This window comes from Hemitrygon akajei, chromosome 8 (assembly GCF_048418815.1).
Source record: "Hemitrygon akajei chromosome 8, sHemAka1.3, whole genome shotgun sequence".
Lineage (NCBI taxonomy): Eukaryota > Metazoa > Chordata > Chondrichthyes > Myliobatiformes > Dasyatidae > Hemitrygon > Hemitrygon akajei.
In genome coordinates this window covers 14,153,120-14,178,876 of record NC_133131.1, presented here as the reverse complement: position 1 = coordinate 14,178,876, position 25,757 = coordinate 14,153,120, and the positions used below count along the sequence as shown (strand labels likewise).

At 39.4% G+C, this 25,757-nt stretch overlaps 1 protein-coding gene across 1 annotated transcript in view; it reads left to right on the top strand.

The window, feature by feature from the left end:
* Positions 1 to 25,757, top strand: part of mettl16 (methyltransferase 16, N6-methyladenosine) — a 118,540-nt gene that overhangs the window by 38,384 nt on the left and 54,399 nt on the right. Inside the window, exons 3-4 of the mRNA XM_073053278.1 lie at positions 11,187 to 11,383; positions 20,464 to 20,604. Of these exons, the coding sequence (XP_072909379.1) occupies positions 11,187 to 11,383; positions 20,464 to 20,604 (338 nt within the window). The remainder of the gene's footprint in view (positions 1 to 11,186; positions 11,384 to 20,463; positions 20,605 to 25,757) is intronic.

Below are 25,757 nucleotides of genomic sequence, written 5' to 3'. Positions count from 1 at the left end.
GAGATACAAAAACAGAGGATTCATCAGATCATTTTGTATATGAGGAAACCAAGAGGAGAGATCAGATTGTAAAGGGATAAATAGGATTAATAAAAGAATAGTCCAGTGAACTAAATACACCTTCCTAGATAAACATCTTAGGAAGAAGAAAAAGGAAAAGAAAGAGGAGGATGACATAAGTGCTTTGGAAATGGAAGAGGATAAATGAGAACTAATTTCTTGAGAAATTAGCAAATTCAGGGATACAGGAAACTAGAAGAAGGAAAAGGAAGGTGAGAAAAAGAAAGAAGATGAAAAAGAGAGAAGAGATAAAATGCAAGTAAGTAAGAAAGAAAAAGCCATGAAAGAGAGGGGAATTGTGAGAAAGAAAAAGAGTGTGATAAAGAGAAAGAAAGAAGCTGGGACTGGGAGAGAAGCAAGGATCAAAGTAGATCCAGGGAGAAAAGCTGAGAAAAGGAGAAGAAAGTGTCCAGAGTTATCAAAACCACTTTCTGCAGTCTCAGAGTCGACTCCTACAGCCACCATGGAGGAGGCCTCAGAACCTGGGATTGTTTTCACAGCCACAAATCTCACCTGGCAAACAGAGTGACCACCCTTATCAAGAAAACATTATTTCACAAGAGAGTTGTGTATTTAATATTTCAGTAATATTTGGATAATATAAACTTACTTGATTGAGCATTCATGTTTATTTAAATATTTCATTATAGGTTATGTAAAAGTACATAGAAGTATGTAAATAGCATATGTCATTACACCAGCACTTAATACGCACACACCTTGCTTAAGGTAAAAATGAATGCACTTGTAGCTATCTCCTAGCTCCCTTGTTTTCCTTTCAATTAGTTTCATGTTTTGGAGTTGCAAAACATAACAGTTCAGTATCTGTAAAGGTCGAAACAGTTATTGATGATCTTGCCATCAGAACTCATGAAGAATCTCACCAATAACTCTGCCAAATTTCCACAGATGTACTGTGGAGAGCATTCTAACTGGTTGCATCACATTCTGATATGGAGGCACCAATGAATAGGATCGAAATATCTGCAAACTCAGCCAGCTCCCTCCTAGGGACTAGCCTCCCAACAATTGAGGATATCTTCAAAAGGGGATGCCTCAGGAAGGCAGCAGCCACCATGAAGGAACCTCACCATCAGGAATGCCCTCTTCTCATTACTACCATTAACGAGGAGATACAGGAGTTTGAGGATGCACATTCAATGTATTAGGATCAGTTCCTTACCCTCTGCCATCAGATTTATAAGCAGTCAATGAACACTGGCACTGCTCTTTCTGCACTACTTATTTTCTTATTTTTGTATTCATTTATTTTTATTTCTTATTGTAACTTAGATTTTTTTAATGTCCTGCACTGCTGCCACAAAGCAACATATTTCATGATAATAAATCTGATTCTGAAATTATGTATTATAGGAAGAATCTGGAGGCTTTGGAGAGGGGGCTGAAGCGGTTTACCTGGATTAGAGGGCATGTGCTATAAGGAGAGGTTAGATAAACCTGGATTATTTTCTCTGGAACAGTGGAAGCTGAGGGGAGATCAGATAGAGGTTTATAATATTATGAGAGACATTGATAGAGTAGACAGCCAGTATCTTATTCCCCAGTGTCAAAATGTCTATTACTCAAGGGCATACATTTAATGTGAGAAAGGTATTCGCAAAAAAAATGTATAAGGCAAGTTTATTTTTATATAGAATAGTGTGTGCTTGGAATGCACAACTAGAGGGAAATATCATAGAGGAATTTAAGAGACACTCATATAGGTACACGAATGTGCAGAGAATGGAGAGGTGTGGAAATTGTTTAGGCAGAAGGCATCGATTTTAGTTAAGCATTCAAGTTATTACAGGTGAGCATCCCCTAGCTGAAATGCCTAGGGCCAGAAGTGTTTCAGATTTTGGAATACTTTGCATCTCTATGGGGATGATTTTGCACCTTGGGGATGTGTCCCAAGTCTAAATATGAAATCCTTTTACATTACATATGCAGCTTATATATATACCATAAAGGTTGTTTTATATAATTGATAATTTTGTGCGTGAAACCATAAGGTGTACATTGAACCATTAGAAAGGTAAGCTATCACTACCTTGGCTGCCCAGGTGAACACTCAGATTGTTTGGCATCACCATCATTCCCAACTCTGAATTTATGTGTTACTGATAAGCAGTCTTGTCTGATGCTTGTTCACATACATATGTACTGATGTAGCCATTCAACGTGTTAGATTTTCATCAACAATAATCTTGGCACACTCATCAATGACTTTCTCTGCTGCTTCATTATCTGCAAACACTTTATCACCACGACTCTTCAAATATTTAATGCTGTGCCTTTTCTTATGTTTTTGCAATCAGCCTGCTGAATGTTCACAATTGCCTTCAATTTTCTATTTGTCATGATAGATCTTGTTTCATGTTCACTGTTAAGTGGCACATGTTCACTACGACACTAACGAATCTGCTCTTTCAATGCACAATTGAGATCTTCATTTTTTGCTTTTTGCAGTGTTTTTCTATTTTTCATTAACTTTTGCTCTGAAAAGTGGGGTCACTTTTCAGAAATGTCTGTGGGGCACCAAGACCTGTGCATCGCCTGGGAACTTCCCCAGTGCCTTGTAGAATTTTCCATTTATGATGTCATATCAAGTGCATAAAAAATTTAAGATTTTGGAATTTCAGATAAGGGGTGCTCAACCTGATGCTAAATTTGTTTAGCACAGCATCTTGGGCCGAAAAGCCTGTTCCTGTGCTGTATTGAATCATGCTCATTAAAAAATTTCTCTGAAATCTTCCAAGCTACATTGGTTTATTAATCAGGACAGTTTCTTTAATATTGCTTTTCCACAGACTCTCTAAGTGGATAAAAGCCAGTTAATTGATTTATAATTAATGCAAATTGTGTTGTGCAAAAATTTCTGCTATAGTCTCTGCTGCCATAAAGTACTGACATTACTTATTTAATATAGGGGTTGCCTATTTTTTGGGGAGAAAATGAACTTAAAATACTTGTAGCTGAATTTGTGTTTGTACTCCTTCATGGTTTTTAAAAATCTGAGCAAGACATGATAAAGAAGTAGGAATTTCATTTGTAGTCTGGTTAAATTGCTGAACTAGTAATGTGAAGGCTTAGATACCTATCCAATCACAGAAACTGTGGTTTTCAAATTCAGTTAATACTAGGGATTTAGGAGAAGCAAAACAAAACTTGTTTTTATGATGATGACCATAAAAACTACCAGATCGTCAAAATAAATCTGTTCCCTTTTATAAGGATGACACCATGCTTTCCTTGAGGTCAAAGCACTTGTTCCAATTAACCTCCATTAGAACAGCAGCTTGGAATTTTGCCAAGTCAAGCTTTGGAAGTCAACATAAGCAACACCAACATCAGTCTTCCTAAACTAGAATTGACAGAAGCATGTCCAGATAGAACTAACCTGTTTGAAGAAAGAATGTAAACCAAGCTGTTGGAATATTCAGTGTGTCTTCTCTTCAGGCTCTAGACAAACTGATACTTCTCTGTATTTGTCAGCCAATGCTTCTGTTTCACAAGATGAAGTTGTTCAGAAACTCGGTGTAAATGCAAAGTTCATGCCAGTGTTGAGAATGCTGCAAGATTCAGGAAAATTATTTGAACAGCAAAAAAAAAACTCTCACACCCTTTTCACAGTGTCATATTTTCCCACTATATGTTCTTAATAGAAGAATAGCATATCATGGCCTTTTTGTTGTATCAGCAACATGTAGAAATCTCAATTAATCATTATCTTGATTTTATAAAGATTATTATGATCTTATTTGCATTAATTTATGATTGCCTTCATTGATGTTGCTACTTCCTAGTTTAATATTCACTTGAATTACCATGATTGCATTTTCTGATTTGTTATGCAGTGTTATGGTGCACCATCCTACTTTCCATTATTCATTTTGACTTTTTAATCCTTAACGTTTTCAGATAGCGGAAGTAAAATTTCTCATCATGGCTTATTAACATTAAGATCTGTCATTTTCAGAAGAGTAACTTGGTCATGTAACACTTATTAATTCTTTATCTCAGAATACAAAGCACCATGAAAGTAACTTGAGTTGCTTCTTAAAAACTTATTTGAAATTTCTGTTTTTTAAAGAATAATTACTGTAGACATTGATGCTACATAACTAGAAAAGAGTTCAAAACCTAAATAGATATGAATTGTAAACTGCGCTTTTTAGTTAATAGACCAAAGGTTAACTCATTTCTTCCTTGAGTGTAATTCTTAATGATGAGGTCGTGAGTACTATTGCAAAAAGTAATTTATCAATGTAAAATAAAAAGGCATTGTATGTCTTATTTTTGTAAATATTCTTTTATGAATAATGTTTATTTTCATATACAGTACTGTATGAAAGAAATTTCATATAATGGAACTCCGCTGTGTAGTTTTAATCATACTTGTAACTGTTTTTTTTTGTCTTTGCTTTCTTGCAAAGTTATAGAGTACTGCACAGAGAAGAAGATTAGCTTTATTTGTCATGTGTACATCATCAAAGTATACAATGAAATATGTCATTTGTGTCAACAACTGACAGGCTGAATATGTGCTGGGCCACACTTCCAGTACCAACATAATTTGCACACTATTTTTTAAACCTTACTAATCTGTTTTTTTTTAAAGATTTAAAAGATCTTGCAGACTTTTCATTCTGCAAGATCATACATGTCTAATGCTGCCACACTCACATCAAAATAAGGTATTGATTAATATTTGGGTAATATTTCAACAAGTTTTCAGTGAGGTGCATTTGTTTGTTGGTTAGGATTATTTATGAAATATGGATACACAGTTCTGCATCTGTGGATTTGACTTACAGGTGATCTCTTTAGGTAGATTGAAGCCTCAATGGCCTCATTTTTATGAGTCAGACATACGTCCTTGTTTAGAATGTTGGAAAAAACTTGTAAGAAACGGAAGAAATCTGTAAAAATCTGTAAACTTAAGATTTCTTACATATCCAATTAACTACTTTTCCTATAGATCCTGATTAAAAATTTACTGGACGATCTTTTAAATTTAAAACCTTTTGTTAATGGTTCTATTACCGGTATCTATAACTTGTTGATTGATTCTAGACAAGACTTTTTAGATAAAATAAAAAAAGCTTGGGAGGATGACCTAAATTGTCAGATTTCTGATGATAGATGGAATAAAATTCTTAAACAGGTTAATAAATCATCTTTCTGTGCTTGTCATTCTCTTCTACAATTTAAAGTGGTTCATAAAGCTTACATTTCTAAACAGAAGCTGTCCAGTTTTTATCCGAATGTTTCTGCACTTTGTAATAAATGCAACTCTTCTGATGCCTCTTTAATTCATATGTTTTGGTTTTGCCCTAAAATTGAAAAGTTTTGGCGGGGAGTATTCCATACCTTCTCACAACATTTTAGGGTCCAATTTGACCCAAATCCCCTTACTGCCTTGTTTGGTATTATTACAAATGAAGATATGACTTTAAATACACCTAACCTACAGGTTTTCGCTTTTACCTCTCTTTTAGCAAGAAGAGCAATCTTGCTTAAATGGAAGGAGTCTACCCCTCCTACACATCTTCAATGGCTACGTGATATTATGTCTTATTTAAATTTAGAAAAGATCCGCTGCTCAGTCTTAAATTCAAAACAATCTTTTTATGATATCTGGGGACCTTTCCTAAATTACTTTTCCAATTTATAAAGTTTAACAGTGCACAAACTTCTGTGTATATTTTTATCTTCTCTTCTTAAGTGAATATGTTTTTTTTCTAATTATCCATTATCATCCATCAGCTTTTTTCTTTGGTAGTTGGTAGGGGGTTGACTTTTTTTATATAAAAAATCTCTTTTATGATGTATCACCTATCTTTAAATTTTTGATTACAGAGTGGTATACCTTTATGTGTTATGCTATAACATTTTGATCAATTTTATTACAATATATGAATGTACACAAGTTATGTTGAGATGTATCTATGTGTTGCACTCTGTAAATCTTTTTTTTCTTCTGAATAAAAAATATTGTAAAAAGAAAGGAAAAAAAATTGTAGATTGGGTTGAGGATATTGTAGAGTAGCTCGCCGAGCTGGCTTGTTAGCTTGTAGATGTTTCGTTACTCAGCTAGGCAACATCATCAGTGCAACTTCGAATGAAATGTTGGTGATCTACATTGTTCGTCATTTATCTGTCCTGTTATTGGTCTGTTCATGTGTGTGTGTGTGTGGGTATATGTGCCATTTCTGTTGGTTACTGATTATATGTAGTGGTCTGTGATTGGTTAGTTAAAATCCGATTAGGTGATATGGTTGTCTGGGCTGTGTTAGTTGACCGTTATGTAAGATCAACGGTATCCTCATTGATTGACACGTGTAATCAGGTGTGTCTTGGCTCTGGACTGACGACTTGACGCTGAAGTGGGATGTAAACTGAATGTAGGGTAGGGTGATCAACTTGGTTGGACGTTGTGTGTTTCTTTGATTTTTGTTGGTTGGACAAAAAGCGCCGAACAAAATTTCTTCAGTATTCATTCTTCTTGAAAACTTTGAAGAGATGTTTTTCACTCTTCTGTAGTAATGCTGTGCTGCAATGTGTAGTGGCCTGCTAATGTCCTGATGCAGCTTTGCTTGTGGATGCCTGGGTGATTGAGTATTTGATCTGTGTGAGTTACCTTTCGGTAGACACTTGTTTGAAATTCACCGTTGACTTGTTCAACCAATACATCTAAGAATGGAAGTCGGCTGTTATTCTTCTCTTCTCTGGTAAACCTGATTCCGGTAAAGACGTTGTTGATCAGTTAGTGTGTCTCATCCAACCACAGTGCACTTGATAATGACAAATGTGTCATCCACATTTCAGATCTATAGTTTTGGCTGAATCAATGGCAGAACTATTTGCTCCAGTTGCTGCATGACTGTTTCGGCCATGAGTCCTGAGATGGGCGATCCCATGGGTGTGCCGTTGATTTGGAAACACCGATGATCTTTGCAGAAGTACTTATTAAAATGAGTCACTGTTGTAGTGTAGGTAATGCAGCATCCAGGTTGCACTGAGCAAGCTCCCACAGCTGAAAATTGAAACTATTAAAACGTATATTGAATCCTGAGGGCTTCACTGTGCCAAGACAGAAGACATGATGCTAAGGTAATAGAGTTGTTTGCCATTTAAACAGACCCTTTAGCCCATCACATCCATGCCAGCCTTTTGTGTTGTTTGTCAGAATTACAAGGGGACTCATTGAGGCCATAGATGTAGATCAGAGTGGAGTGGGATGAAGAATTAAAGTGACAGGCAACTGGAAGCAGAGCGATCTCCCTGCAGACTGAACACAAGACACCCAATCTGAGTTTGGTTCTTCCAAGTAATCAAGAAGTTACATGAGCATTGAATGCAGTTTCACTGGATTGGAAGAAGTGCATGAGAATCACTTCTTTACCTGGATGGACTGTTTCTGTCCTTAGGATGGATAGGGCTGTTAAAGTTTTTTTTAATGCAATGACATTTTCACTCTCAACCATTCTTACTACTAGTAAGCTTGAGACCCATGCTGGTTCTTTTTCATAAGTTTTCTAACATTTACCTGAAATGGATGCCCTGTGCTTATTAACCTCTGTTATAGGCTTCTCAAAATTTAATGTGCTTCAATTAAATTTACTCAAGTTCCCTTGGAAATAAAAACTAGCCCATTCATTCTTTGGCAAAAATTCCTTAATCCAGGCAATGTACTTAAAAATCTCCATCCTTCCTAGTAACTTTACTTAATTCAAAACTGATGATGTATAAAAATGTTTAATTATTTCTGACTTAATGCTAGTTTTGATATTAAGCTTCACTTGTACGTGATTTATAATAAGGTTTACTTGATTTGTTATAATTAATAAATTGCCTAATTATGCAAGTGATGCCTTTATTGCACTGCTGGGAAAAGATGTTGAAAGGAGATTCAATAGTAACCTTTAAAATGATGTGCATGTAAAGTAAGTTTGACAGGACAGGGAAAGGCACAACAGACCAAATGATAACCTACTATTGATGATGAAAAGAAAAATATGAATACAGTGTTTAAAAGATCATATTTATATTTTAACATGCTAAGCAGTATCTTGGTCAATTGACATTTCATCCTTTCTCTTTCCTCCTCTTATTGTAGTTTAGAACTCAACCACACACTGCTGCCTCTCGAGTTAGCAATAACATTCATAAAGCAGCTCATTTATTGTAAATATTCAGCTAATGAATTCTTTCCACATACCACTCTCTGCTGTCTTGGAAATACATTACATCCTTTTATCAAGTCTGGGTCAAATCATGGAACACACAACCTGTCGGCATTGTGGCTGTTCCTTCGGCATACAGACTCTAGCAGTTCATGCATGGAGATAACTCCACAATTGTTCAGTATTGTACTGAACTCCACAAACTCCTTCAGTATTGTACATTGTGCTCTTAGACTCCAATTATTTAAATAGTGTACTCAATATTGATGAGATGTACAATTACTTTTGTGTTACTAGTTTAGGCAGATTGTTTTGGTCTATTATTATGATTTAAGTGAAGATCAGACCACATTTTATGAGTAATTAATGCAGAAAAGCAGATAATTGCAAAGGGTTCACAAACTTTTTCTTACATCTTTATAAAAGAGGCTACTGTCATGCCAACAGTCACTCTGATGAACTGCAGAAGTCAGCTGCTATAACTGGAGATGAAGTTCATGGCTCCACAGTCTCTGAGGCCTTACACAAAAAGGGTATTTATGGAAAAGTGGAAAAGGCAAAGACCTGGCTAAAAAGAAAACATTTCCTTGCCCATAAAGACTTCGCAAACCATCACTTAGAAGGTACTATAAAGATGTGGTAGAGGTCTTGTGGTCAGATGAGACTAAAGTGGAACTTTTTGGTCTCAACTCTAAAAGGTACGTTAGCTAAAATCTAGTACTGCGCATTAGCTGGGTAGCACCTTCCCTGCTGTAAAGTATGGTAGAGGTAGCATCGTACTATGGGGATGCTTTTCAACAGCAAGCATTGGAAATCTGGTCAGGATCGATTGGAAGATGAATGCTGCTAAATACAGAAAGATCCTGAATAAAAATCTGCTAGCCTCTGTCAGAAAGCTTAAACTGAGGAGGAACTTCATCTTTCAGCAGGGCAACAATCCAAAGCACACAACCAGAACAACCATGGAGTAGCTTCAAATGAAGAAAATGGACGCCCTTGAGTGACCCAGTCAGAGTCCTGATCTTAACCCGATTAGACATCTCTGGAAAGATCTCAAAATTGCTGTTCACTGCCACTCCCTAACTAATTTGGCACAGCTTGAGCAATTTAGCAAGGAGGAATAGGCAAATCTTGCTCCATCACTTTGTGCGAAGCTAGTAGAAGTTATCCAAAAAGACAACTGGCTGTAATAGCTGCAAGAGGTGGCTCAACTAAGCACTGAGCAAAGGTGGATGAATACTGATGACAATACAGTTTTTGAATTTTTAGTTTATCGTGCTTTACAATTGTCCCTGTTTTTGGGCTCTACTGTGAAAAAAGCAGCATGTGATTCAGAAATAAAAATTGTCAGTTAAGTTGATCGAAATCCTTGTTTGTAGTACTCACCTAAGTGAACGAAAGGTTGGGGGCTGAATACTTTTTCAAGGCACTGTATTTTTAACACAAAGCATACGCTTAGGTACCCAGTACTAATGGGATCCAGATTTTGTTTTACTCTATTCATTTCTGCAATGGAAACCTGGTCCCAGTGGTGGTTTGCTCCAACTAGAGATACTGTTTTGAATAATGAGGAAGCCCCACTCAGATTAAAGGAGCAGAATTTCTAATTAGCATTGCTGGTGGCAGTCACTAATGCTGCCACCAATCTGCCAACTAAAATCTATTAATGGTTTCTAGCAGTCATATTTCTTGTGAACTCTCAGCACTAGAGTTTGGAAATGAACTGTCTGCACTGTGAATTAATCCCTAAAAGATATATGTGATGCAATTATTCAATACTTTATCTATCTTTTCCTATAACTTGAGGGATGGGAATTTGAGTGAACGAGTCAGAGAGGCACCAGATCAGTTATTTCATCCTTTTCAAAATAAGGAGCACACAGTCAGTGGCCACTTTATTAGTTATCTTCTGTACCTTAAAAAGTGGCCACTTTATCTTTGTGATCTTCTGCTGTTGTAGCCTATCTATTTCGAGGTTTGACATGTTGTGCACACCACTGTTGTAACGCATGGTTACTGAGTTACTATCTCCTTCCTGCCAGCTTAAACCAGTCTGGCCTTTTTCCTCTGACCTCTCTCATTAACAAGGTATTTTTGCCCACAGAACCGCATTCACTGGATTTTTTTTTTTGCTTTTCACACCATTCTCCATAAAATCTGGACACTGTTGTATGTGAAAATCGCAACAGATCAGCAGTTTCTGAGATACTGAAACCACCCTGTCTCGTACCAACAATCATTTCCCAGTCAGTCACTTAGATCACATTTCTTCCTCATTTTGATGTTTGATCTGGAAAAACAACTGAACCTCTTGACCACGTCTGCATGCCTTTTTGCATTGAGTTGCTACCATATGTGTATGGCTGATTAGATAGGGTGCAACGGTAGCATAGCGGTTAAAGTGATGCTGTTGCAGCTTGGGCTATCACAGTTTGGAGCTCCGTTCCAGTGTCCTCTGTAGGAAAGTTTGAATGTTCTTTTCGGGTATGTGTGTGAGTTTCTTCCAGGTGCTGTGGTTTCCTCACACAGTCCAAAAACATACCGCTTAGTGGGTTAATTGGTCATTGTAAATTGCCCTGTGATTAGGCTAGATTGATGGGTTGCTGGGTGGCACAGCTTGGTGGGCTGTTCTGCATTGTATTTCTAAATACATAGATATTTGCATTAACAAGCTGGTGGACAGGTGGACCCAGTGAGTGTATTTTTCTCTTTAATTGTTTTGAAATTCACCCCATCCTCTCTTAAAAATTGTCCCCAAGGCATTTAAATGGTTAATTTCAAAATCCTATTTAAACAGTTCATATTTTCACCTATGGATGTGTTTTTGATTTTAGTAGGTAGAGTTGAGTATGCCTTTCTACAAAACAAAATGACATTCCTTTTTCCTCAGGGAAATTTTCTTCCTGGTATTAACCCATTTGTTTTCTTCATTTTCAGTTTAAATTTTAAAGATCCTGAGGCAGTCAGAGCCCTTACATGCACTTTATTGAAAGAGGACTTCGGACTTACGATTGACATCCCACTGGAGAGGCTGATTCCTACTGTTCCTTTGCGGCTCAACTACATACACTGGGTTGAAGATCTGATAGGCAGTGACATCAGTAAAAGTGAACTGATTCGAGGAATTGACATAGGTATACAGCTTCAGTTCCTCCTTGTTTTCCTGCACTAAGTCTAACCAAGAATTACTTATAATTTGTGCCATAGTGTGTGACGACATTTTGCGGAATGCCTCCAGCACACCCTTAGGTGTGTTGGTTGTTAACGCAAACAATGCTTTTCACTGTATATTTTGATGTATAGTACATATGATAAATCAGAGTCTGAATCTAATTATTTCATTGAGTTGGACATCTATTTATTCCAGTATCATCAGGATTTCATGACGTATTTGAACTAAAATATACTGAGCCACACAGTTAATAAACAAACTGAAGAGAAATTCTGAGTTAGAACATAGAACAAGAAAATGGAACAGTACAGCACAGTAACAGACCCTTCAGTCCATCATGTCTACAGCAAACATGATGCCAATCTAAACTAATCCATTTGTCTGCACATGTCCACAGTCCTCTGTTCCTGCCTGTTCATGTGTCTAGCTAAATTCTTCCTAAATATTGCTATCTATCTGCTTTTACCTCTTCCTTTGCCAGCACTATTCAGTCACATAGTCACTTTTGGTGTATAAAGCTTGCCGTGCAAATCTCCTTCAAACTTTTTTCCTCTCACCTTAAACCTATGACTCCTAGTATTTCTCATTTCTACCCCTGGCTATCTACTCTACCTGTGCCTGCTATAATTTTATATATATTTATCAGGTCACCTCTCAGGTCCTGATGCTGCAGATAAAACAATCTTAAGTTTGTGCAACTTTTCATTATTTTCCAAATGTGACTAAATTCTCTCCCTAAAACCCTTTACCAATATTTTTCCTAGTAGTGAGAGAAATCTGAATAAATAAAATTATCAGTCAAAAATTTGTATTGCTAGAACAAAGAACATTAACTTGAGGTTTTTAATTGTTTTTACAATTGTTAAACTTTGTGTTAATATTGCCATCAAGAAAATTTCTCTGTGAGATGGAAGTTCACCAACTTTGTGGCTATTTTGTTCACTATTTCATCCTAGAGTGGATTAGACTGAAGGCCCTTTCTCACTTGGAATGAGTTCTGTGGTTGGTAAATCACTACTTGACAAATCACAAGCATGAATCTTTATCCCACCTCTCTGTGGCAACATGTCTTATTGCTTTAAGATATCAGGCTTTCTGACCATACAAATTTAAGAAGTTTTATGTCAGTTGATTTGATATCTTATTCTGGCACCATCCAGTTTGCTGAATGATTAAAGTGTGATTCATTTAAAAATCTCCATGTAATCAATTCTGTAACTGCAGTAAAACATAATGTAAGTTATTTGGATTTACATAAAATTCTGTTAGCTCCAAATCGTCCTCCACTAACAGAATTCCACCTGACATATATAAAATAATTAGTCTTGCCAATCAAAACTCAGCTGTTGCTTTTAATCTACCATTGTTTCACATATACTTGTTCTTTACTTTCTTAACTCATTGATAGGATCAATATAGCACTTTTAATGACCTAGATATGGGAATCTTGTATTCTGAAGTTGAAAACAGCAACTTCGATATTACTATCAATAAAAGCAAATATGCCACTGATCATAATATCCAAGATTAAAATGCAAAAAAAAATCAAATACTGGAATCCAAAATAGAGAAAACGCTGGAAATACTCAGCAGACTAGGCAGCATCTACAGAGAAAGAAACAGGTAACACTTCAGGTCAGTGATCCAATAAAAGGTTACCAACCTGAAATGCTAACAGTTTTTCGTTCTGCAAAGCTGCCTGACCTGCTGAGTATTTCCATTGTTATAACATTGCCAAGAAGATTGTTTATGAAAAGAAGCAATCCACTTAGCAACAGTTTTGTAAACTAACCTCCAGTTAAAGTGTCCAGGAGATGTAAGAAATGTATTTTTTTAAAGGAATAGAGCGGGATAGGAACCAATGTGTGGTTTTGGCAGTTACATTAGAAAAAACTTGATTTCAAAGCTGACTGTCATTTACCTATGTAATAAGCCACAAAGTCCATGTTATGTTACGCAAGACCTTCCAAAGATTCTTATCATACCAAGGTAAATTTAGGCACTAAATGGTAAAAGTTCTCAACCAACTCAGATAAATTTAATGCTCACACATTAGTCTCTGTTGTATTGCTGTATTTCTATTGTGTGCTATCCAACACGGTCAAGTAATGTTGGCACACCATGTCAAATGAGACTGCATGTTTTTCCATTTTGTTTATACAAATGTTAATTGAGCTGTTTGTTCATCAAGAAAGGCATTCCAAATCAACTAGAACAGGAAGAATTCTACATGTGTGCTACTAGTTGATGCATAGCAAGAAAATTTACACTTGGTTTACTTTTTAGTGCTGAGTTAGCTGACTACAGCTGGGCAGCCATGGATTATCTCAGTGTGGTCTTAGATGGTCTGCTAGACAGCATGAAGCAAACCCCTGAGAGTTTCCTTTTCTGATTTCTAAAAGTGTACTTGTGGGGATTTCAGACTCTAATTTCAATGCGATGCTTTGCTTGTTAATATAGTCAGTCTGTCCTTACTGTGTAGACCCCAATGAATAATCATTTCCATACGGTGCAGGAATGCCGCTTCTGTCTATTGTACAATAGCTTAAGATGAATTACCGTCTGCAGAACAGAGATAAAAATTCAGATAATGAGGGAGAAATTAAAAGCCAGGTTAATGATACTCAATTAGTACCTTATTTCAGTTCTGAACTAAATGCCACTGATGCATAGACCAAAATGCCTTGGTGGACAAGTAATTGCTGTCAAATGCCAATAATTGCAGATGATCTCAAGATGAAGATGATAAATTAGAGATTGCATTTTTATTATTCTGTTGGCTTTTTTATTCCTGAAGATCTGAATAAGATATTGAGTAGCTATTCATGGGTTTCCTTGTTGTTGAGATTTATACTGATGTTATATTAATGAGGTGTGACTAATTTACGCACAGTGCTAAAATTCTAACTCTGTAGACCTGTTTCCTGTATGTTTGATCATGTATAAGCCTGGTCTTGGTGTAAATAACAGAAGCAATTTTTGTGCCTTTCCTCTCTTCTGATAGAAAAGTTTAAAAAAATCACAGCCAGTGTAAAGTAATACATACAGTGAATTTGGAACAAATGTTATATGTAAAATACAGTGTTAAAATGTTAAACTAAATTACAAAGAAGCTGCTGTAGTGTTCTTGGTTTCTAAATATGCATGAGATAGGCAGCCTAATTAGAAGGATGCTGTGCTGGTGGATTGCTGAAAGGATAGTTTTTTACAGATTCTTCCTCAGGAGTATTGAGATCATGCAAATGTTTCATTGTTAGATTATCCATCTTTGTGGAATGCCTTGTCCATATTGTGTATTTACACCAAATCCTATCTGTGCTACAATCCAAAAAATAAAAAAAATGAATTGGATTTGATAGTAAGTAGGGAAGCTTATATCAATTTTAATCGTATAAAGCTGTTCATAAAATGTTAACTGTAGGAACCTTAAGGTGCCACTAATGTACTCACGTACTATAATTTCCTTGTATGACATGTACATGGTTGCTGCTGGGTTCCTAAAGAAGGGACTGAGCACATACAAGACTCCTCAGTGTAATGTTTATTTGGGATGGTGTTAGTGGTTTGGTGATAGTGAGGCAAGTCACACTAAGAAGGGCAATTAAAGCAAACTATTCTTGCGAAACATCTGTGGATAGAAATAAACAGTTGAAATCCTTCTTCAGAGCTGGAAAGAAAAGGGGACGAGGCCAGAATAAGAGGGTGGGGGAGGGGAAGTAATGCAAGTTGGCAGGTGATGGGCAAGACCAAGTGAGGAAGAAGGTGGCTGGGTGGAAGGGGGTGGGGGATGAAGTAAGAAGCTGGGAGGTGATAGGTGGAAGAGGGTAAGGGCTATAAAAGGGATGTGATAGGAAAAGGCAGTGGACCATGGGAGAAAGGGAAGAAGCGTCAACAGGAGCCCAAAATGTTGACTGTTCATTCCTCTCCATGACTGACCTGCTAAGTTCCTTCCAGCATTTTATTTGTGTTGCTCTGCATATTCAACATCTGTTGGATCTCTTGTGTACATCAGATGCCTAAGGTTTCTTACTCTTGATGCTCAGCCTTATAGAACTGACAAATAATGATGAGAACCATCTCAAAAACTGGAAAGCTGGATACAGATCAGTTAATTGTTCCTCTCCCTGAAGATTTCCACACCAGGAAGAAACTGAAGTGTCCTGAATACATTTGAAGCTAAAGTATAGCAAACTCTGCTGTTTATTAACTGTCCTAATAGTTAATTAGTATTACATGATATTTATACTGATGGACTATGCTTGAAGGAATTGAAAATATTGATAAAGATACATTATATAATCACTGAAAGTTTCAGTTTATTCAGTGTGTTCTTTTCAAGTTCAAAATAAATATAGTTGCAAGAAAAAGTGTTTGAACCCTTTGCAATTACCTGGTTTTCTGCATAATTTACTCATAAAATGTGGTCTGACCTTCATCTGTCACTATAATAGACAAACACAATTTGCCTAAACTAATAACACACAAATAATTGTACTTCTCATCAATACTGAGTACATTATTTAAACAATCACAGTCTAGGTTTAAAAAAGTATGTGAACCCCTGGGGTAATGTCTTCTACAAAAGCTATTTGGAGTCAGGTATTCCAGCCAATGAGGTGAGATTGAAGGTATGGACTGTAGTGGTGCCCTGCCCTATAAAAAAAAAGACAAGATCAGGTTAGTGACACAGTTTGCTCTTCTCAAGAAAGATCTGTTTATGTGCACCATGCCTCAATCCAAACAACTTTCAGAGGAAATTAGAAAAATTGTAGAGATCCACAAAACTGGAAGAGGACACAAAAGCATTTCTAAAGACCTGAATGTTCATCAATCCAGAGTAAGAGAACTTGTCTACAAGTGGAGGAAGCTCAGTACTGTTCCTACTCTCTCTAGGTGTGGGTATCCTGCAAAGATCACACCAAGAGCACAATGTGCAATACTGAAGGAAGTGAAACAGAACCCAAGGGTAACAGCCAAGGACCTGCAAAAATCTCTAGAACTTGCTACAGTCTCTGTTCATGTGTCCACTATAAGAAATACACTGAACAAGAATGGTGTTCATGGAAGAACACCACAGAGGAAACTACTGCTCTCCAAAAAAAAACATCGCTGCATGTCTCAAGTTTGCAAAAGATCAATGGTTATTCCACAACAATTCTGGGACAATGTTCTGTGGACAGATGAGACAAAAGGTGAACTATTTGGCAGAAATGCACACCACTATGTTTGGAGGAAAAAGGACGCTGCATAGCAACACCAAAACCTCAACCCAACTATGAAGCGTAGTAGAAGGAGCATCGTGGTTTGGGGCTGCTTTGCTGTCTCAGGCCTGGACACCTTGCAGTCGTTGAGAGAACAGTAATTTCAATAGACAATAGACAGTAGGTGCAGGAGTGGGCCATTCAGCCCTTCAAGCCTGCACCGCCATTCAATGTGATCATGGCTGATCATCCACAGTCAGTACCCCGTTCCTGCCTTCTCCCCATATCCCTTGACTCTGCTATCTTTAAGAGCTCTATCTAACTCTTTCTAGAAAGCATCCAGAGAATTGGCCTCCACTGCCTTCTGAGGCAGAGCATTCCATAGATCCACAACTCTCTGGGTGAAAAAGTTTTTCCTCAACTCTGTTCTAAATGGCCTACCCCTTATTCTTAAACTGTGGCCTCTGGTTCTGGACTTCCCCAACATCAGGAACATGTTTCCTGCCTCTAGCGTGTCCAATCCCTTAATAATCTTATATGTTTTGTTACGTACTCGTGACACGTGACAGTGGTACCCTTGTCACGTGATTGGGGTTGAAGCTATACTGGACTTGAGGTAATGGTCTTGTGATGGTGAAGTGACGTCATTTTCCCGCCAGTAGAGATCATGTTACAGGTTTTTTTTACAGGGTATAAGAGGAGGACCCCTCCCTGTGAGGTGGGGCAGTTCGTGGCTGGATTTGCCATGTTGACTTCATGCCACTGCGTGATTTAATGTGATGACGCAGTTTAGTTGAAAGATGAAGTTTTATCTAATGCCTAAAGTTTAAAAGGTCATTGCCAGCAGTTTCTTTACAATACTGTTGGTTAAGAATCAGTGGAGAGTGAAGATCGGAGTTCGGGAGTTAAAGATCGAGGAGAATCGATTTTCAACGGTGAAACAGGTTCAACCTTGTTTGATCCTTATTCGGAAGGATTTCGTTGACTATTCTTGTGTTAATCCCTGGGATGACCAGAAAGGATTTGAGAATGGTGATAAAGGTCAGTGCCTTTAAGCCGTTACGTTTCATAAAATTCTTCGTGGGAAGAGTTCGACTTTGGAAACTGAAGAAAAACGACGTGAAAGAGAATTTAAATCGTCTTAAAAAGTCTCTCCTTAAATGGACTGTGAGCATTTTTGAACTTTTGGCAATACTACTTTAAAGAACTGTTTTTGCAACATCGCTTTAAGAGTTGTTTGAGCTGCATCGCTTTAAGGACTGTTTGAGCTGCATCGCTTTAAGAACCATTTAAGCTGCCACACAGCAGCTGATTTTTGGTTACGTTAGTGATTGTTTACTTTTGGGGGGTTTGTTTTCAGTGTTTAATAAACGTGTTATTTATTATGAAAACCCTTGCCTAACTCACATATATTTATTGTTGCCTGAATCTGTAACAGTTTCAATCAGATCCCCTTTTATCCTTCTAAATTCCAGTGTATATAAGCCCAGTTGCTCCAATCTTTCAACATATGACAGTCCCACCATCCCGGGAATCAACCTACGCTGCACTCCCTCAATAAAAAGAATGTCCTTCCTCAGATTCGGAGACCAAAACTGAACACAATACTCCAGGTGTGGTCTTACCAGGGCCCAGTACAACTGCAGAAGGACCTTTTTGCTCCTATACTCAACTCCCCTTGTTATGAAGTCCAACATGCCATTAGCTTTCTTCACTGCCTGCTGTATCTACATGCTTACTTTCAGTGACTGATGAACAAGGACACCTAGATCTCGTTGTACTTCCCATTTTCCTAACTTGACACAGACAGACATACTTCATTGATCCCGAGGGAAATTGGGTTTCGTTACAGTCGCACCAACCAAGAGTAGGTAGAAATATAGCAATATAAAAACCCACAAATAATTAAATAATAATAAGTAAATTATGCCAAGTGGAAATTAGTCCAGAACCAGTCTATTGGCTCGGTATTTGACACTCTGAGGGAGGAGTTGTAAAGTTTGATGGCCACAGTCAGGAATGGCTTCCTATGACGCTCAGTGCTGCATCTCAGTGGAATGAGTCTCTGGCTGAATGTACTCCTGTGCCTGACCCAGTACATTATGGAGTGGATGGGAGTCATTGTCCAAGATGGCATGCAACTTGGACAGCATCCTCTTTTCAGACACCACTGTCAGAGAGTTCAGTTCCACCCCCACAACATCACTGGCCTTACGAATGAGTTTGTTGATTCTGTTGGTGTCTGCTACCCTCAGCCTGCTGCCCCAGCACATAATAGCAAACATGATAGCACTGGCCACCACAGACACCATTCAGTTAGTAATCTGCCTTCCTGTTCTTGCCACCAAAGTGGATAACCTCACATTTATCCACATTAAACTGCATCTGCCATGCATCTGCCCACTCACCCAACCTGTCCAAGTCACCCTGCATTCTTGTATTTAGTAACTGGTAGAACCCCCTTTAGCATTCTCCTAACATCCTCATATTTCACACTGCCACCCAGCTTTGTGTCATCTGCAAATTTGCTAATGTTACTTTTAATCCCTTCATCCAAATCATTAATGAAAATTGTAAATAGCTGCGGTCCCAGCACCGAGCCTTGCGGCACCCCACTAGTCACTGCCTGCTATTCTGAAAAGGACCCGTTAATCCCTACTCTTTGTTTCCTATCTGCCAACCAATTTTCTATCCATGTTCTTACCATACCCCCAATACCATGTGCTCTAATTTTGCCCACTAATCTGCTATGTGGGACCTTATCAAAGGCTTTCTGAAAGTCCAGGTACACTACATCCACTGGCTCTCCCTTGTTCATTTTCATAGTTACATCCTTAAAAAATTTCAGAAGATTAGTCAAGCTTGATTTCCCCTTTGTAAATCCATGCTGACTTGCACTGATCCTGTTACTGCTATCCAAATGTGCTGTTATTTCATCTATTATAATTGACACCAGCATCTTCCCCACCACTGATGACAGGCTAACTGGTCTATAATTCCCTGTTCCCTTGATACAATTTCAAAATTGTATCAAGACATTTTACAGGAGAATGTCAGGGTAGTGGTCCGTCACCTGAAGCTTAATAGAAATTGGATAATGCAACAAGACAATGATCCAAAACATGAGTAAATCAACAACAGAATGGTTTAAAATGAAGAAAAATTGTGTTTTGGAACGGCCAAGTAAAAGTCCAGACCTTAACCCAATTGAGATGCTGTGACATGACCTGAAGAGAGCTGTTCGTGCAAGGTATCCCAGAAATATTGATGAACTGAAACAGTTTTGTATGGAGGAATGGTCTAAAATTCTTCCTTACATGTCTGATCAGCAGCTACAGGAAATGTTTGGTGGAGGTTATTGCTGCTAAAGGGGGTTCTGCCAGTTACTAAGTACAAGGATTCACATACTTTTTCTAGCCTGGACTTTGAATGATTAAACAATGTGTTCAATAAGAACATGAAAAGTAGAATTGTTTGTGTGCTATTAGTTTAGGCAGATTGTGTTTGTCTATTATTGTGACTTAGATGAAGATCAGATCATATTCCACGAGTAATTAATGCAGAAAACCAGGTAATTGCGAAGGATTCACAAACTTTTTCTTGCAATTGTATGTCACCATATACAACATGAGTTTGATTCTAGTGTTTCTGGCATTTACTCCATATGCCAGCAAGAAATTCAATGAACAGCCACACCCAACAAAATAGACAAACAACCAAAGTACAAACAACAAATAAACTGTAAATACGAGAGAAAAAACCTGTTGCGTGTATATCTTGACAAATTTCATGTTAGAATTTTGAGTTCAATAACTAATATTAGTTGTTGTATACATTACAGGAACAGGTGCCTCCTGTATCTATCCTCTACTTGGGGCCACTATGAATGGTTGGTTCTTCCTTGCAACTGAGGTGGATGATATGTGCTTTGACTATGCAATGAAAAATGTGGAGCAGAACAACCTTTCTGATCTCATTAAAGGTTTGTAAAATATTTATTTTCTCAGATCCATGATAAATTATTTTCATACTTGCCACCAAGTAATAGAAAAGATTGCAACCTGCTTTGAGGGATTCAACTTGCTGTCATCAGTATAAACCATATAATGATTACAGCACGGAAACAGGCCATCTCGGCCCTTCTAGTCTGTGCCGAACACTTACTCTCACCTAGTCCCACTGACCCACACTCAGCCCATAACCCTCCATTCCTTTCCTGTCCATATATCTATCCAATTTTACTTTAAATGACAATACCGAACCTGCTTCTACCACTTCTACTGGAAGCTCGTTCTACACAGCTACCACTCTCTGAGTAAAGAAATTCCCCCTCGTGTTACCCTTAAACTTTTGTCCCCTAACTCGCAACTCATGTCCTCTTGTTTGAATCTCCCCTACTCTCAGTAGCCTTATTTAAAGTTAACAAGATCAGTGGTTAACAGTTATAACAAAGGTAACAGATTAGAATCGCTTTGGCTGTTATTGGATAATGGCTGGTTCATTTTTCAGTGTTTTTAATTTATTATGGGGGCAGATTTCTTTTTTCAACAATATTTCTCACCTGTTTTGTCATGGAGTCATACAGTACCCTTTGGCCCAACTCTCCAGGCCATCTATGTTGCCCAGCTAGCTGGTCCCATCTGCCTGTGTTTGGCCCATAGCTTTCTAAGATCTCCTATCCATGTACTTATCTAGATGGATTTTAAATGTTGCTGGAAGAACTCAGCAGGTCAGACAGCATCTATGGAATGAAGTCAATGTTTCGGGCTGAGACCCTTCATCAGGACTGGTGAAATGTCGACTGTTCATTCCTTTCACTCAAAAACTTCTATAGGTGTACCGTGGAGAGCATTCTAACAGGCTGCATCACTGTCTGGTATGGGGGGTGGGTGGTACTGCTCAGGACTGGAAGAAGCTGCAGATTTGTAAATTTAGGTTGTAAATATAGTCAGCTCCATCTTGGGTACTAGCTTACACAGTACCCAGGTCATCTTCAAGGAGTGTGTCTCAGAAAGGCAGCGTCCATTATTAAGGACTGCAGGGCATGCCCTTTTCTCACTGTTAACATCAGGTAGGGGGTACAGAAGCCTGAAGGCACACACTCAGCGATTCAGAAACAGCTTCTTCCCCTCTGCTATCGATTCCTAAATGGACATTGAACCCTTGAACACTACCTCACCTTTTTACTATATATTACTTCTGTTTTTTGCATGATTTTTAATCTAGTCAATATACGTATACTGTAATTAATTTACTTATTTAGTGTTACTTTTTTTCTTCTATATTATTTATTGCATTGAACTGCTGCTGCTAAGTTAACAAATTTTATGACCCATGCCAGTGATAATAAACCTGATTCTGATTCTATTTGTGCTGCCTGACCTGCTGACTTCCTCCAGCATTCTGTCCATATTACTTTGGATTTCCAGCAGCTGCAGAATCTCTTGTGTTTTAAATGTTGCTAATGTACCTGCCTCAATTAGTATTTTTGGCAATCCATTTCAAATATGCTGTACCTTTTGTGTGAAGAAGTTGCCTCTGATGTCCATTTTAAACCTTTTGCCTCTAATCTTAAATCCAAATTCTATTGTTTTATTTGCTTTGCCTTAATGAGAAAAAGATTATGTACTTTCACCTTGTCTATGCCCCTCATGATGTTGTATACCTCTATCAGGTCACCCCTCAATCTCTTGTGTTTCAAGTTATTATCTAGTCCATGCAACCTCTCATTGTAACTCAGACACCCAAGTTTAGGCAACATCCTGGTAAACCTTTTCTGTGCATTTTCTAGTTTAATAACGTCTTTCCTATAACAGGGTGGCTGTTGTGTGTGTGTTCAGGACTTCCATCAACAAATGAGTTTCAATCTTATTTGTTGTGTAGGTTGAATAACACCACACTAGATAGTGGCCCGTCTATAAAAGTAGCCACACACCAGAGTGATTTAAATTACTGTTAAGATTTTCTATTGGCCATTTGCACTCAATATGAAAGCATCTAAAATTAAGCTGAATCATCTGGGTGCAAAAATGCCAATGTGCATATTTAAATAGCTTTTGAATTTTTAAAAAATTGTTATTTTCAGGTGGTGATATTTCTTTGTGATTTATATTTTTAGCTATAAAATTCAACTTTATCAAATTATCACTCTTAAAAGTGATTTTTCTTTAAAATATATTCTTTGATAGTTTTTAAAGTTCTAGGATGTTACTGTCCTTTGCTGCACAATGACACAGCTTAATAGAGTGTCACAGCTGAAGGTTCAATACTGACCTCTGCTTATTGTGTGAAGCTTGCACATTCTCTCTGTGCCTGCCTGGGTTTCCTTTAGATGGCCTGATTTCCTCCCATATCGCAAAGATATTAAGTTGGTAGGTTAATTGGCCACTAATTTCACCCAAGGATAGGTGAATGGTAGATTCTATGAGGAATTGATGGAAATGAGGAAAGAAATGCGTAGATTGGTGGGAATGGGATTGTTCTTTCAGCTGGCATATACTCAGTGGGCTGAAGTGATGTCTTTCTGTGTCAGCTGGAAATAATATGGTAATATCAACACCAAATTTGAAAGTCCTCATTTCCATTGCAGTGGGCAGTTCAGTGATTAAAATGAATAAAGTTAACAATGGTAGATGCTGTCAGTATAGCATTTGTCCGTCATATTTGTTATTCAGTGGTTGACCAAGCAGAAAAAGGGCAGTGTGGGAGGAAAGAAAGAAAGATTAATGGCTTGATTGGAGTGAAGAGACATGATAATTAAGGGAGAAATTTATAGAAGGCAGAGAGAAATAGAGGTAGGAAAACTGCTGGAGGCCAGGATCAATTGTTATACTGTGGCGACCCACTTTCTGCGCAGGCGAACCGGCTCACAAATAGCCAGCGCGGGGGGTGGGGGGGAGACTTTGGTAATGCACCTCTGATGTCATTTCCGCCCAGAGAGGGCGGGCGCTAGGGATTAAATGCCAGCACTGCGAAGTTTGAATAAACTAGTCTCGAAACGACTTACCGACTGCGTGTCGTTATTTCAGCGCTGTTTGTAGTACATCGCTACATTGGTGACCCCGACGGTCCAAACGGGATTTGGACCAAAGATGTCCGATTCTTCATCTTTTCACGCAGTTTTGCTAAAACTGCCGACTTTCTGGATGCTGTGACCACGTGTGTGGTTTAGCCAAGCAGAAGCCCAGTTCCAGATTCAGCAGATATCTTCTGATTCCACGCGTTACTACCACGTGGTGAGCGCCCTTGACCAGGAGACGGCTGCCCAGGTTGCAGATTTCATACAGTCGGGACGCCGCTTCTTGGTCGACACCGGAGCGGAAATCAGCGTCTTGCCCCTGACGGGGTACGACACCCACAACAGGAAGCCAGGACCCACCCTGAGGGCCGCAAACGGCAGCACGATACGGACCTACGGCACCCGCACAGTGCAGCTGCAGTTCGGCGCCAGCTAGTTCACGTGGGACTTCACACTGGCCACCGTGGCCCAACCACTCCTGGGGGCGGACTTCTTGCGAGCTCACAGCCTGCTGGTCGACTTGCAAGGGAAAAGACTGGTACATGCTGAGACTTTCCAGACGTTCTCCCTGGGTGAAGCCAAGTTGCTGGCCCCACACCTGGACTCCATCACGCTATCGGACAACGAATTCACCAGAATCCTGGTGGACTTTCCATCGATTCTGGCACCACAGTTCACGGCAGCCATGCCCAGACACGGGGTTCAGCACCACATCCCGACCAAGGGACCACCCCTCCACGCCCGTGCACGAAGGCTCCCCCCGGAAAAGCTCCGCCTGGCGAAGGAGGCGTTCAAGAGGATGGAGGAATTGGGGATTGTACGGAGGTCCGACAGCCCATGGGCCTCCCCCCTGCACATGGTGCCCAAAGCAGCTGGGGGTTGGAGACCATGCAGTGACTACCGCAGACTGAACGAGGCTACCACTCCAGACCGCTACCCCGTGCCGCACATACAGGACTTTGCAGCAAACCTGCACGGGGCAAGAATATTTTCCAAAGTAGACCTCGTCCGGGGATACTATCAAATCTGGGTACACCCTGAAGACATCCCCAAAACAGCACTTATCACCCCGTTCGGCCTGTTCGAATTCCTCCGAATGCCGTTCGGCCTGAAGAATGCCGCACAGACGTTCCAGCGGCTAACGGATGTGGTGGGATGCGACCTGGACTTTGCGTTCATCTATTTGGACGACATCCTTATAGCCAGCAGTAGTTGCCAGGAGCATCTGTCCCACCTCCGCCAGCTCTACTCCTGCCTGAGTGATTTCGGCCTCACGATCAACCCGGCCAAATGCCAGGTCGGTCTCGATACCATCGACTTCCTGGGCCACAGGATTACCAAAGACGGGGCAACACCTCTGCCCGCCAAGGTAGACGCGATCCGCCACTTTTCCCGGCCCAACACAGTCAAAGGCCTACAGGAGTTCATTGGTATGGTGAACTTCTACCACTGTTTCCTCCCCTCAGCAGCCCGTATCACCCTGATGTCGGGTAAAGGCAAGGACATTACTTGGGATGAGGAGGCCGCAGCCGCTTTCGTTAAAGCCAAGGAAGCCTTGGCAGATGCCGCCCTCACGGTGGACGCATCCGACACAGCAGTCGGTGGGGTGCTGGAGCAGCTCATCGAGGGGCGCTGGCAACCCCTGGCATTCTTCAGCAAGCACTTATGACCACCCGAACTCAAGTACAGTGCTTTCGACCGGGAGCTGTTGGCACTGTATCTGGCAATCCGGCATTTCAGGTACTTCTTAGAAGGCAGGCTGTTCACCGCATTCACGGACCACAAACCGTTGACCTTCACGTTTACAAAGGTGTCCGATCCCTGGTTGGCTCGCCAGCAGCGACATCTGTCCTACATCTCCGAGTACACGACGAACATCCAGCATGTCTCGGGAAAGGACAACGTCGTGGCGGACGCACTCTCCAGATCAGCTGTCCAGACACTGTCCCTGGGGGTGGACTATGCAGCACTGGCGGAGGTGCAGCAGGCAGACGACGAGATGCCCAGCTACAGGACCGCAGTCTCGGGTTTGCAGCTGCAGGACTTTCTCGTAGGCCCAGGTGAGAGGACCCTCCTGTGCGACGTGGCTACCGGCTGATGTGATGGAAAATAACTGG